A 13099-nucleotide genomic window follows, 5' to 3' on the forward strand; every position below is an offset into this window, starting at 1 on the left:
AACAAACAAATGTAGACTTGAAAGTATTTGGCTGTTTGTAACCTTGGAATGAAATATTTGCATCACTGGAGTCCTGTTTTTATGATCTCACTATGAAGCAAGGATTTGAATTGTGAAAATGCAATTCCACAAGTCTGACTACATAAGACTGTGGAGAAGGAGTGGGCTTTGCATTTTCCTCTAGCTTTTCAAAAACCTGATGAGGTATCAACTATGCATTTACCTTGCACACCCTTCAGAGATGAAAAACAATATCTGTAAAAGTATGAAGCAATATGCTATGGCTCTCACCATTTATACTCTTCACTTATAGTTTGTATTATTTAAACCTTTTTTACAGAGGTAAGTTCTGAAAGGATGGGGTGGACAAGCTTTCTTCTGTCCAAATCCAAATGAAGAGAATGTGGGAAACTGTCCTATTTATATTTCTTTGCTTCAGGGGACTGGAAAATGGCTGCATCCCACAATGACAGCACCATATACCTGCAAGTGCCCAGGAGGCTACAGGTACAGTATATGGTGCTGTCCAGGGCATGTTGCTGTGAGCCAAGACAGCCCTGGCTGACTAATTCCACTATACCTTTTAGCGGTGCTCAAAATTGTCAACTACTTGGGGAATCCTGGTCACAGTCAGATAGCGACATGACTGAAGCTCAAACCTGTGGTACCTGAAGCCTTTATATGTTAAAGACACGGACCAGAGACTGTATTAATATTTTTACTTTGACCTTTTACCAAAAATTACAATTGTTCTCATCACGCTAATTTAATAATAATAATAATAATAATAATAATAATAATAATAATAATTGCTTACACTTATATAACGCTTTTCTGGACACTCCACTCAAAGCGCTTTACAGGTAATGGGGACTCCCCTCCACCACCACCAATGTGCAGCATCCACCTGGATGATGTGACGGCAGCCATAGTGCGCCAGAACGCTCACCACACATCAGCTATCAGTGGCGAGGAGAGCAGAGTAATGTAGCCAATTTATAGAGGGGGATTATTAGGAGGCCATGATTGGTAAGGGCCAATGGGAAACTTGGCCAGGATGCCGGGGTTACACCCCTACTCTTTTCGAGAAACGCCCTGGGATTTTTAATGACCACAGAGAGTCAGGACCTCGGTTTTACGTCTCATCCAAAGGATGGCGCTTGTTTTACAGTATAGTGTCCCCGTCACTATTTTGGGGCATTAGGACCCACATGTACAGCAGGGTGAGTGCCCCCTGCTGGCCCCACTAACACCTCTTCCAGCAGCAACCTTAGTTTTTCCCAGGAGGTCTTTCATCCAGGTACTGACCAGGCTTAGCTTCAGTGGGTTGCCAGTTATGAGTTGCAGGGTGATATGGCTGCTGACTTTAAGTTTTATATAGTTACCCATCCATCCATTTTCTAAACGCTTCAATTCAGGGTCATGGGGAACCCAGAGCCTATCCCGGCAAGCAACAGGTGAAAGGTGGTGTAAAGCCTGGAGGGGATGGCAGTCCACTGCAGGGCACACACAGACACCGACGTGCACACGCTCCCCTGTATGTTCCCACATGCCAATTTACCTACCACTATGTCTCTGGATTGTGGGACGATATAGGAGCACACGGAGGAAACCCATGTGAAAACAGGGAGAAAATACAAACTCCACATTGCACCATTTATTGTATTAAAAAAAACTTAAGTGGATCTTTTGGTAAAAGTCTTTTCCCACAATGTTAGACAGCTCCTGTCTTCTGCATGATGCAGATTGGAATCTAAGCTATGAGAACTCACTCCCAGCTGAGAACTGAGAATTGTGGCTTTCATGCATCATTGACATGGGACAAACCAAATACAGCATGAGTGGTACTCAGCTACTGCATACTAGTGACCTCTGCAGATATGAGCATTATCAGGCACGAGTTCTGCCAATCCTCTCACTGCTGTAAACCTGCTGTTTATTGTCGGAGTTTGCAGTGTAAAAAGAAACATTTGTGTTTTCTTCAGCTAATATACAGTACAACATTGCAGAAAGCAGCAATGCAGCAATAAGAAAGGTTGAATAATTTGATAAAAATTTTGAAAAAGGTTCATACTGCTGGGAATACTACATACAAAAGGCAGAAAAAAACTAAGAGGCAGCAAATGGAATTAAGACTGCTTTCTCCTCTAGAAGAAACGGAAACATGCTAGTAAGTAATTTAGACTTTTTTGTTGTTTTTTAATTAAAACATATAAAATAAAATACCTTAAAAAGGCTTAATTGTTAAACATTAAAGATGTGCAGAAAGCAGAGTCAACTTCAAGGATGGTATCTAAGTTAATACTATCTCTGACACTGATACTCTGAGAGGCACAGTTTGAGTGTCATAGGGCTGTTGAGATATAAAGAGAGGCTAGTATCTCCTCAAAACTCCTAGCTAAAGGCCTCAAGGTGTTCTGCATGCTGAGCACACTGAGCTGGTACACGTGGATGTAACAATGCTGCAGGGACAACTTATCTAGCTAGGACGTATCCCAACGGAGGTGCAATCCAAAAATCAATAACTCTGGGAGAGAAAGGACTCCTTCAAGTCAAATGTAGTGTATCACAAAAGAAGGCTTCTACCTCCACTAATAATAGAGTAGCTATTGTTCATACAAAAATAGCTACGATGAATTGTACAACTATAACTCACAATATGTCCATTCTTTATCCATTGATTGGCAAATACATTTCCAGCAATATTATGACTTATGTTGCACTTCTACTGAATCACCACAGGGTGTGTCTAGTCATATTAGGAAAAAATGTAGTCTGCCTCCAACTCACTGTAATCAATGGTGATATTGTAAAAGTATTGTAGAGAATGTCATTGATCACAAGTATTTGGGACTGGTTACAGAAACATATTTAAGATGGGGACAGATTTATATAAAAAAAGGCCAATATAGATATTTTTCTAAGGAAGCTTGGGCATAACTAGTTTTACACTTTTCTGTAAATCGTTTATTGGAAGTGTCTCAACATATCATCTGTTGGATTGATAACAGTGGTAGTGCAAATGGTAATATTTGTGTGAAATAGTTTTGAACATACAGTAAATAGCAAAATTATTGGGATAAATCAGGTCAGCCTAAACACACTCTTGAGGCTGAATCTGTATCACTCCTATCTGGGAAATGCCTTTGTGCCTCAACCTGTATTGATTCAGGAAAAAATCATCCCCTGTGCAACTTATTTATTTTCTTAAAGTTCTAATATGTCCCTGGAATACTGTTTGTCCTGAATTCTGTTATTGGTAATGGTTGTTATGTTGTATTGTTATGTCGTACTCTGCCGCAAAACAATTTTACCCTAGTGGATAATAAAGCATGAATTTAAATTGAATTGTGATTTGGTTTTGGTTGCCCGATGCTTTGCAAATAAGTTTCCCCAACATTCAAGTCATGAGGGAGCGTTCAGTCCAGACAGCAGACTGCTTTGCTCTGCATTGCAAACACGGTGTTTTACCTTCATTTTAATATGCTAATGTATATTACCATAAATACGCCATATATAGTGCATAAGAAGAAGCCTAACTGGTTATTTATGGCGAAGTGCATTTAATACTTTATTAAATATTTTGCATGAAGCACACCAAAAAACAACAAAGGCTTGCCAGTATGCAGACCACATATCTGAGTCCCACAACTCTATTCTCCTCTTTTACATTAATTCTTATGAGGGAAATTAATTCCTTATTTGTTGAATTACTGTGTAACTATCCAGGATACAACTGTACAAGGCATTATAATGCTGGACATGGTAATACGTGGAGTTTTGGTATCTCTAAACAGTTCTAACAAATGCTTTATTAATAAATTCAAAATCTACCCAAAAAGTTTCTACATTAAATTAAATATATGCATTTGGGAAATAAACAAATATCTTTGGATTAACTGCAGATTTAAGAAATGTTTTTCAAATTATTTTCCATTTCTTCTACATAAGTTTCAACTACATGGAGTAAAAGAAAGGCCGTACTCTGCCATAAAGTCAGCCTAACAAAGATTTGTGTCTGAAAAATAATTAAAATTTTAATAATATTTAAAAAATCTTTTTCCTTTTACTCTTTGCCTAAAACTGCAAGTTGATTTCTCCTCTTTGACTTACCCAGTGATAATTATCTCTGGATAACTCTGTGTTCCCAGACCCCAGTTACCTCCACTGACCGGCCATTCCTAAAAAAGAAATTGAAACAGCAACTGTTAAAAACTGGACATCATATCATAATAAATATATATATGTATATTGTTTTATTTAGATGCCTCCTGTTTATAGGTGGGTTGTTTATTTACTCTCCGGCTAATCTGATAGAATGGATTAAAAAAAAAGCTTGGACTTCATTAGAAAATGCAAAACAGACAAGTAAGGTGTTTCTATGACTGAATAAAGTTAATAAAATAGTGAGAAGTATGAGCTAATTTCTGTCATCAGTCAATGTGGCAGAGGCAAAAAGACCATCATGAAAATATATTATATTGGATATAATATATACACGTGTATTTCATGTGTAATTTGTGTTAAAAACAACAGAGACAGTACTGTACATATTGTTTATTTAAAAAATGCTTGGCATGTACAGTATGTGGAGGCCCCTGTTCATTTCAGAAAAGCATGACATGGACCATGCAAAATGGTCTGTGTGACACCATCTAAAGCCTGATCTCCCACCCTTTGTCGATATCAAAAAACATATTGCATACAGAAAGAGTTGTACCCAAACAACGAAGCAATAAGAGGGAATAAAGCATGACAGAGGAGCTGCTATATTCTATACATTTACATTCAAGTCCTCACTTTGCTTAAATATTTTGGCCTGTAAATAACCGGCATTTCATCATAACAGTTCATAAGAACAGTTAAGACACCAGACAACATTTCTTCATGAGTTATGATTTTACATACAAAAATGATGTTTACAAGTATACTTTGTAATATATTACATACTGTATAACCCTTTTAAAATTACACATTTAAACTTTTTTCCTGTTTTATTTCAAGCTGTGAATAGACTGTTGCAAGAAAAGTAAGAGAAATGCAGAAGACATGGGGCTCACGTCAGTTTACACATCAACAACTTTCTTTATTTTAGGCAGTATGCATTCTTAAAAAGTTTCATGGCTTCAAAATGCTTGTATTTTGCCTTTTTTAATAATACTATTTTCTTACACTTATATAGCAATTTTCTGACCACTCCACTCAAAGCGTTTTATAGGGAATGGGGACTCCCATCCACCACCACCAATGTGCAGCACCCACCTGGATGATTTGCCATAGGGTGCCAGAATGCTCACCTTACAAATGCCCTGGAATTTTTAATGACCACAGAGAGTCAGGACCTTGGTTTAATGTTTTATTCGAAGGACAGGGCCTTTTTACAGTATAGTGTCCCCGTCGCCATGCATTATGACCCACATAGACCACAGGGTGAGCGTCCCCTGCTGGCCCTTCTGACATCTCTTCCAGCAGCAACCTTAGTTTTTCCCCAGTAGGTCTCCCCAGGTACTGGCCAGGCTCACACCTGCTTGGCTAAGTGGGTTGCCGGTTGTGGATTGCTTTTTCATACTGTACTACAGTACCTTACTCAAAGAATTCATGCTTACAGTTGTAAAATGCAAGATTTGTTAAGTGGCATGCAAATGAAATTATTAAAAATCTATTATAAAACACTTTCTTCTATACATAAAAGCACACAATATCAGTGGTATCAGTATCAGTATGAAAATTTATTATAGGTAGTCTTACCTTTTTAATGTGATGGATGAGCCTGCTTTTTTTAGCAAAGTTCAGTGAAGTGAGTTGTAACGTTTGTCAGTGTTAGCCTCAGGTCAGGCTTAATGTGAATAAATTACAATGAATAAAACTTTTTCTTCAGTGCTAGTATTGTTACAAAAGAGGGGTTATGAAAATGGAGGAATCAGGTACTAAGTGGATAAATCATAAAGTAAAATAAATTATCATAACCCACAAGACTTAAACCAGATTTCTGCCAAGACTATACAGTTATGGTGAAAACGGTAATAATTCAGGCCTGGTTAAATAAACATTTATTAAAAATGACAAAGAAACACACTAAACTACACACAACATAAACATACAACACACAGGTTTCCCTATGTACCGTACAAGTTTAAATACAAGGCGTTTCAGAGACCTAGGTCTGGATCACCCAGAAAAATCCCAGTCTGTCACCAAGTATTGACTCTTAATGCCTACAAATAAGACCAAAATAAGAGATAAGATGCCTTCTAAACTAAATAGAATACAACCTACAGTTAAATCTCTCTCTGCAATCCCAATTGCCACAAAATAAATGGGAACCTACTGTATTTCCCTATTCTAACATACACTCACTAAGTAGGAGAGGTTGTTTTAACTGAGGTATTCTTCGCTCAAGAAATTCCCTTAAGTTCCCTAAAACACAGAAAAGCGAGCTCTCTTAGCAAGGTTTATATAATTAGCTTTAATCTGGTCTTTTCCGATGATCTGGACCAGTAGCTTTTGCCTGGCACATGCTTTAACTTCTGTCATATGGTCTTTTTCTGTTCACTTTTATCCTACACTTTTGACACTAATAATCATTTACCTAGATTGTGATTCACTAAAGGTGATTAAGGTAAATCAGAAGATTATTTTGATCAGTGTCTCGCACCCACCACAACTAAGTAAACATCCCTTCATTTGAAGCTCTAGGAAGTGGAAATATTGACGATAGTTAGGTGTTACTCATTGTGTCCAGCTTCTCAGAGACACCTCCATTGTTATCTACCTCAGCCTGCAAAGGAACAAGTAATAGGTTTATTCCATGCTGAAAAGAGAAGAAAGAAAACACAACGTTTCGGCTGTGGAGCCTTCTTCAGTTGTGTGCCTGAAGAAGGCTCCATCCGAAGAAGGCTCCACGGCCGAAACATTGTGTTTTCTTTCTTCTCTTATCAGCATGGAATAAACCTATTACTCGTTCCTTTGCAGCCTACGCATGCTGACACAGCTACCCACCTGAACTACCTCAGCCTGTATCAGTATGTCAAACTATTCTTGGAGAAGAGAATCTATCAGAGATAGAACATTAGGTTCAAGGTCAACTACAGAAACTCTGAATTGTTCTGCAACCTTTCCACAGACCACCTGAAGAGCTTATGGACCACTGGTGGTCCTTGTACTAGAGACTAAAAATCCCTGAGAGTTTCTTGTTCTGAAAATAGAAAAAAGATCTAGACTTTCTTTTACCTATTATTTCTGAACACCTCCAATATACCACAAAACACCAAAAACTTAAATGCAGTCATCAGTGCAGAAGAATGTCAAAGCCAGAACGATAAATTGTGTCCTTCTGCTGACTTGTCTTGAAATTTGAGATCTTCTTAACTTTCAGGTATAGATCCACTAACACATGGTGCTGTCGTAGCTGCTACAGCTGGAAATGATTTATTCTATAGTCTAAATTATATCATTCAAACATATATTACTATTGAAATAATTACAGCATATGAAGATGCAAGAACTGTCCTAGTAAGTGTAAAAAATAACAAATAACTAGACACGTGAGCTGTAAAATAAAACGACTGAACCATTACTAATGTAAGGTCCTAATGGCATAAGGACCTTGCACCAGATCCGTAATAGCATGTGGGATGGACCTGATCTTTCCACTACTTCCAATAGTATTGAACACAAGTGAGAAGTTAAATTATTCTGACTGGGAAAGGTGATGGAATTCCATCCTATCACAAGCAAACATCTGTTGAGCCACTGAGGTTCACTAAGATTTTATCCACAGAATTGGAAGATGATATTTTTCAGTTAACTTATTTTTGAAAGTCTGTAAAAAAACAGAAGAATAATAAAACAGCCACAGCATCAAAAGCACTGTGATAAATCTAGTCATTAGACCGGACTAATAAGCATGGTTTATACAGAAGCTATCAAAAATATTCACCCCACTTTCAGAACTTTTTCATATTTTATTGTGTTACAATACAGAATTATAATGTATTTAACTAATTTTTCTGCCATTGATCAAAAAAACAATTTATAATGTCAAAGTGAAAGCCTAATTCAACAAATTGTCCTAAATTAAATATTATAAATATGAAACAGAAAACTATGAGTAAATAAGTATACAACCGCTTTAAGTCAATATTTAGTAGATGCAGCTTTATCAGAAATGACAGATTCTGCGATAAGACTACCTGTTTTGAACATCCAGACCCTACAGTTTTGATACCCATTCTTTTTTGCAAAATTGCTTAAGGCCCCTCAAGTCAGATGGAGACTATTGGTGAACAGCTTCTTCAGCTTCTGCCACAGATCTTTGATTGGAATGAGGCCCAGACTTTGACTGGGCAACTCCAGAACATTAAACTCCAAAACAATTTTGTTTTTAAACCACTCCTGCATGGTTTTGGCTGCTTGCTTTGGGTCATTGTCCTGCTGGAAGATAAATCTTCTCCTAACTCCCAGGTCTCTTCCAAACTGCAGCAGGTTGTCATCCTCCAGTATTTCTCTGTACTTTGCTACATCCATCTTCACAAGTCTTCCCTGCCCTGACACAGTGAAGCATCCCCATAGTATGATGATGTCACTCCCATGCTTCACAGTAGGGATGGTATTCTCAGGATGATGTGCAGTGTTATGTTTGTGCCACATGCAGCAATAAGAGTTGAGGCCAAAAAGGTCAATTTAGGTCTCATCAGATCATAGAACCTTCTTGCACTCTTTAAAAAAAGTCTCAGAGTCTGTAGTAAAAAATATGATGAGTTTTTTACAACAATGGCTTTCGTTTTGCCAGTGCCAGTTCAGATGAAGAACTCAGGGAATTGAGCTAGTCAACTGTGGGTCTTCCCAGAGATAGCTATATTTAATCTGGACTCACGTGAAACAGTTTCATTGCACACATAATATAATTTAGGAGGATCTGTAGAAATGTTTTCACACCGTAGAGTGTTTTGTGATTGTCCATGGTATTAAAACCCAATTAAATTACATTATAATTACATATTGTAACACAATAAAATGTGTAAAAGTCAAGGGCAGTGAATATTTTTAATAGCCACTGTGTGTGGAGGCAACAAGCATGTAATCTGTTATCCTTACTTCCCCCTCTCCATAGCTATCCATAGCTTCATTAAAAACCTCTCAGGAATGTGAAAAGAGTTTCAAATGTGCAAATCTTCAGAAATGGCATGCACACAGAACTGCAGTGTTCAGTGCAAAGAGAAAAACAAGGGACATTATTAATGATTATATTTTATCTTAAAGAACATGGAAGAGAATACCTTTTTACTGTATCCTTGCCGTTTTTGTCTTGATCCCACTGAGTAAAGTGCAGGAATGAGATCCACAGGACAGTCAGCAAAGTATTCACAACAAGTTACAGGAGACTCGTGTATGCTCAGGGGGTATGGGTTCTCAAATATTGGGTAACTGTGAAGAGATGAAAAAAGACAGATTTTATGATTGATACATTTACATTTCACTAATTGTGCTTTCTTCTCATTTCCTAAAAAAACAGAGATTTATACTGTATATCTTAGTTTTGCAGCCCAGAGCTCAAGCTACATAACTTTTAGGAAGCCACACAGAATTTTAGGACCATTTTCCACATTAAGACATAACAACTGTAACTGTAACAATTCTTTTTAATTAAGCATCCTAATAATAATCACAGCAGAGCTCCTCACACTTTTAGGAAACAGATTCATACTTCCTGAGGTGCAGATGGAATCTGGTCTCACGCCTCATGCCTCAATACACAACTTGGCCAGGCAATTTCATTTCATAAAACCAACAGGACCTGAAATGTCACAATTCATGTTTGCACCAACACTAATGTTAATATTAAGAGGGACTGAAACACTGAAACTAGTGGGAAATAGCTTAGAATTTTTATTTCTTCTAGAACGTCAAATTTAAATCTAGTACATTATCACTAATAATACTGTTCTGCTTTTATACAGAGCTGCATTTTTCTAAAACTGCACATGTACTTGGCAATGAACATTCACTGGTGTCATTTCTACATGTTGTGCACAGTACAGAAGCAACAATGAGGTGTAAGTAATATACCTGTGTAGCATATTTCATGTTTCTCATTTTGACAGCTTACATACTTAGAATTCAGTTCATTCTCGGGTTACCAAGACATTCAAAGAACAAAAGAAATAAAGATCAACAAGATCAAAGATAACACATCCTCTGTTCTGACTATTTCATACTGCACAATATTGTAATGATTTTGAAAATTGTGGCGTGCTATACAATTCTTTTCTACCACGCTTTGGCAGTGTAAGATAAGGGTAATATGTATACCGTACTTCGCCCTCCGGGAGTATTGGGACAGTGAAGTCTAGACTGGGATCATAAACTATTAACTTCAGTAATAATTTCACAAAGAAAGAACATGACTGATATGTATAGCTGCTAGGTATTTTATTTTTAATTAATTTAATTCACTTTAACCCTCTTGAATCAATTCAACAAATGGATAGTGTGGAACCTCTATTTTAAAGGAGAAAAGGTTTTGGGACACTTGAGTAAGAGGTGTCTCTTATTGGTTAGACATCTGATTTTGGGTAACTAGACTCATTAAAAAGTTGTGGATACCCTATCAACATATTCAATTATACTGTACATTTCACACATAGCCATGAGTGATGAAACCATATAGAAACAAACATGTATAACTGAATACAGCATAAAGACAGGGGACTGTTGAAAACTGAATTAAGAAAAACAAACTCAGCACCAATCCCTTCTGAAGTCTTACTTCCTAGCACTAGCACTGGAAATGTTAAAAAAAATGCATGTAAACAAACATTCCTATATGTAATAGGTTTATTCCATGCTGAAAAAAAGAAGAAAGAGAACACAACGTTTCGGCCGTGGAGCCTTCTTCAGGTGTGAGCTCACACCTGAAGAAGGCTCCACGGCCGAAACGTTGTGTTCTCTTTCTTCTTTTTTTCAGCATGGAACAAACCTATTACTTGTTCCTTTGCAGCCTATGCATGCTGACGCAGCTACCCACCTAAACATTCCTATATGCTGTATTTAATTCTTATATGTAATATTAACATTATACAGTATAATGTATAACATATAATATACAATACATATCACCACCCCCTTTCAAAATGTTCACCTTTTGTTGCCCTAAAGCCCAAAAAGAAGACAAATCAGGCTTTCTCCAGTTTTATTTACACATTAAACCTTGCAACATCCAAGTGAAAAAAGAAAGCAAAATTTCTGAAAAAAATAAAAAAACAGAATAACCGGGTTGGATAACCCCCCTGAGCTAATACTTGTTGGAAGCAACTTTTTCTTTAATTACAGCCTTGAGTCTGTTTGGATACATCTCTACCAACTTTGCACACCCAGAAGGAGGAATATTTGCCCATTCCTCCGTACAGAATTATTCAGGCTCAGTCAAACTGCATCGTGACCGTTGATGGACTGCCCTTTCAAGTCATTCCAAAGTTTTTCGATGGGATTTAGCTTGGGGCTCTAACTAGGCCACTCAAGGCTTTGGGTCATTTTCATGTTGAAAGGTGAACCATCTCCCATTTTCAACTTCCAGGCTGAGTGTTGCAGGTTTTCTTCAAGAATTTGCCTGTATTTTGCAACACCCATCTTCCCTTCAATTCTGACAAGTGCCCCAGTCCCAGCTGAAAAGAAACACCCCCACAACAGGATGCTGCCACCACCATGCTTTACTGTAGGAATGGTGTTCTTTGGATGGTAAGATATATTGGGTTTATGACAGACGTTTTGCATTCTGGCTAAAAAGTTTGATTTTAGTCTCATCTGACCACAGCATCTTTAAAATGTTTTTTAGTAAAACATAAATGAGACATGATGTGGCTTTTTTAAAGGAGTGGCTTTTTTCTTACCACCCTCCCATACAGGCCAGACCGGTGGAGCGCTTGTGATATTGTTGTCACATGCACATAATGCCCAGTCTTTGCGATAAAGGCCTGTAGCTCATTCAAAGTTGCCATCGGCCTCTTGGTAGCCTCTCTGATCAGTCTCCTTCATGCTCAGTCATCCAGTTTGGAGGGATGATCTGATCTAGACAAGGTCTGGGTGGTGCCATACGCCTTCCACTTCTTAATGATGGTCTTGACTGTGCTCCATGGGATACTTAAAGCCTTCGAAATCTTTTTATACCCTTCTCCTGACATGTACCTTTCCACTTTATCTTGAAGTTCTTTTGAAAGCACCTTTCTGCCCATAGTGGATTCTTTGCTTTGAAATGCACTTCCAAGCAGTTTTTATTTTCAAAGCGTCATACAACAAAAGGTACAAATTTTGAAAGGGGATGGTGACTTTCTATACCCACTGTAATACATACTATTCTTAAGATGATTACAATTGGAACATTTACAAAGGTTTTATTTTCTACATATTTAGATATTGGGTAAGGGTACTGATAAGGCTTCAACAACACTCCAGCACTCAGATGGAGTATGAACAGGCAAAAGGTTTGTATAAAGCAAAGAGCAATGAGCATTGAAGAAACTGTGTTCTGCTTCCTTCCCAGGACAGCCTGTGTGCTTATCAGCTAAGCTAATACTAAGTGTACACAAGTGGCTGCAGCACTACGGGATGGGGGGGGGGGGGACTCAAATGACTTTAATTAATTTCCAACAGCTGGAAACTTTGGTTTAAGGTGTGAGAAGAACTGGCCACTGTGGTTCACTTTCATATAATTTAATCACAAAATATTATATATTCTTAACTGGTAAACAAGACATAAAAACCAACATTAATCATTGTTGTCTATTTTTTGGAATGACATTGAAATGTAAACACCAGAAACATTTTAAGGCTTAGTACAATCTCCTGTTTTGGTATGGAAAAAAACATGACATGGACTGCAAGCAGCTCTGAGGTATTTTAGTTTTAATAATACAGTATCACTTCATTTCTACCCTCTGTGTCAATTACGCAAACTGATAGTGTTGAACCTTTTTATTTTTAAATAGCAAAAGTATTGGGACAACTGGCTGTTAGGTGTTTCATTCCAATCGGACATGTATTTTACATTCTGAAGAAAAAAATGAATTTTGGAATACCCCAAGAATAGGCAAGTTCTCAAAGG

At 37.5% G+C, this 13099-nt stretch overlaps 1 protein-coding gene across 9 annotated transcripts in view; it reads right to left on the reverse strand.

Annotated features, from left to right (window-relative positions):
* The window catches only part of LOC148839504 (syntaxin-binding protein 5), a 203080-nt gene that overhangs the window by 42266 nt on the left and 147715 nt on the right, over window positions 1-13099 (reverse strand). For all 9 annotated transcript variants that reach the window (XM_088927892.1, XM_088927876.1, XM_088927847.1 and 6 more), the window contains exons 12-13: window positions 9279-9426; window positions 4114-4181 (exon numbers count right to left, since the gene is read on the reverse strand). In XM_088927892.1, the coding sequence (XP_088784018.1) occupies window positions 4114-4181; window positions 9279-9426 (216 nt within the window). The remainder of the gene's footprint in view (window positions 1-4113; window positions 4182-9278; window positions 9427-13099) is intronic.

This window comes from Atractosteus spatula, chromosome 2 (assembly GCF_055471065.1).
Source record: "Atractosteus spatula isolate fAtrSpa1 chromosome 2, fAtrSpa1.hap1, whole genome shotgun sequence".
Lineage (NCBI taxonomy): Eukaryota > Metazoa > Chordata > Actinopteri > Semionotiformes > Lepisosteidae > Atractosteus > Atractosteus spatula.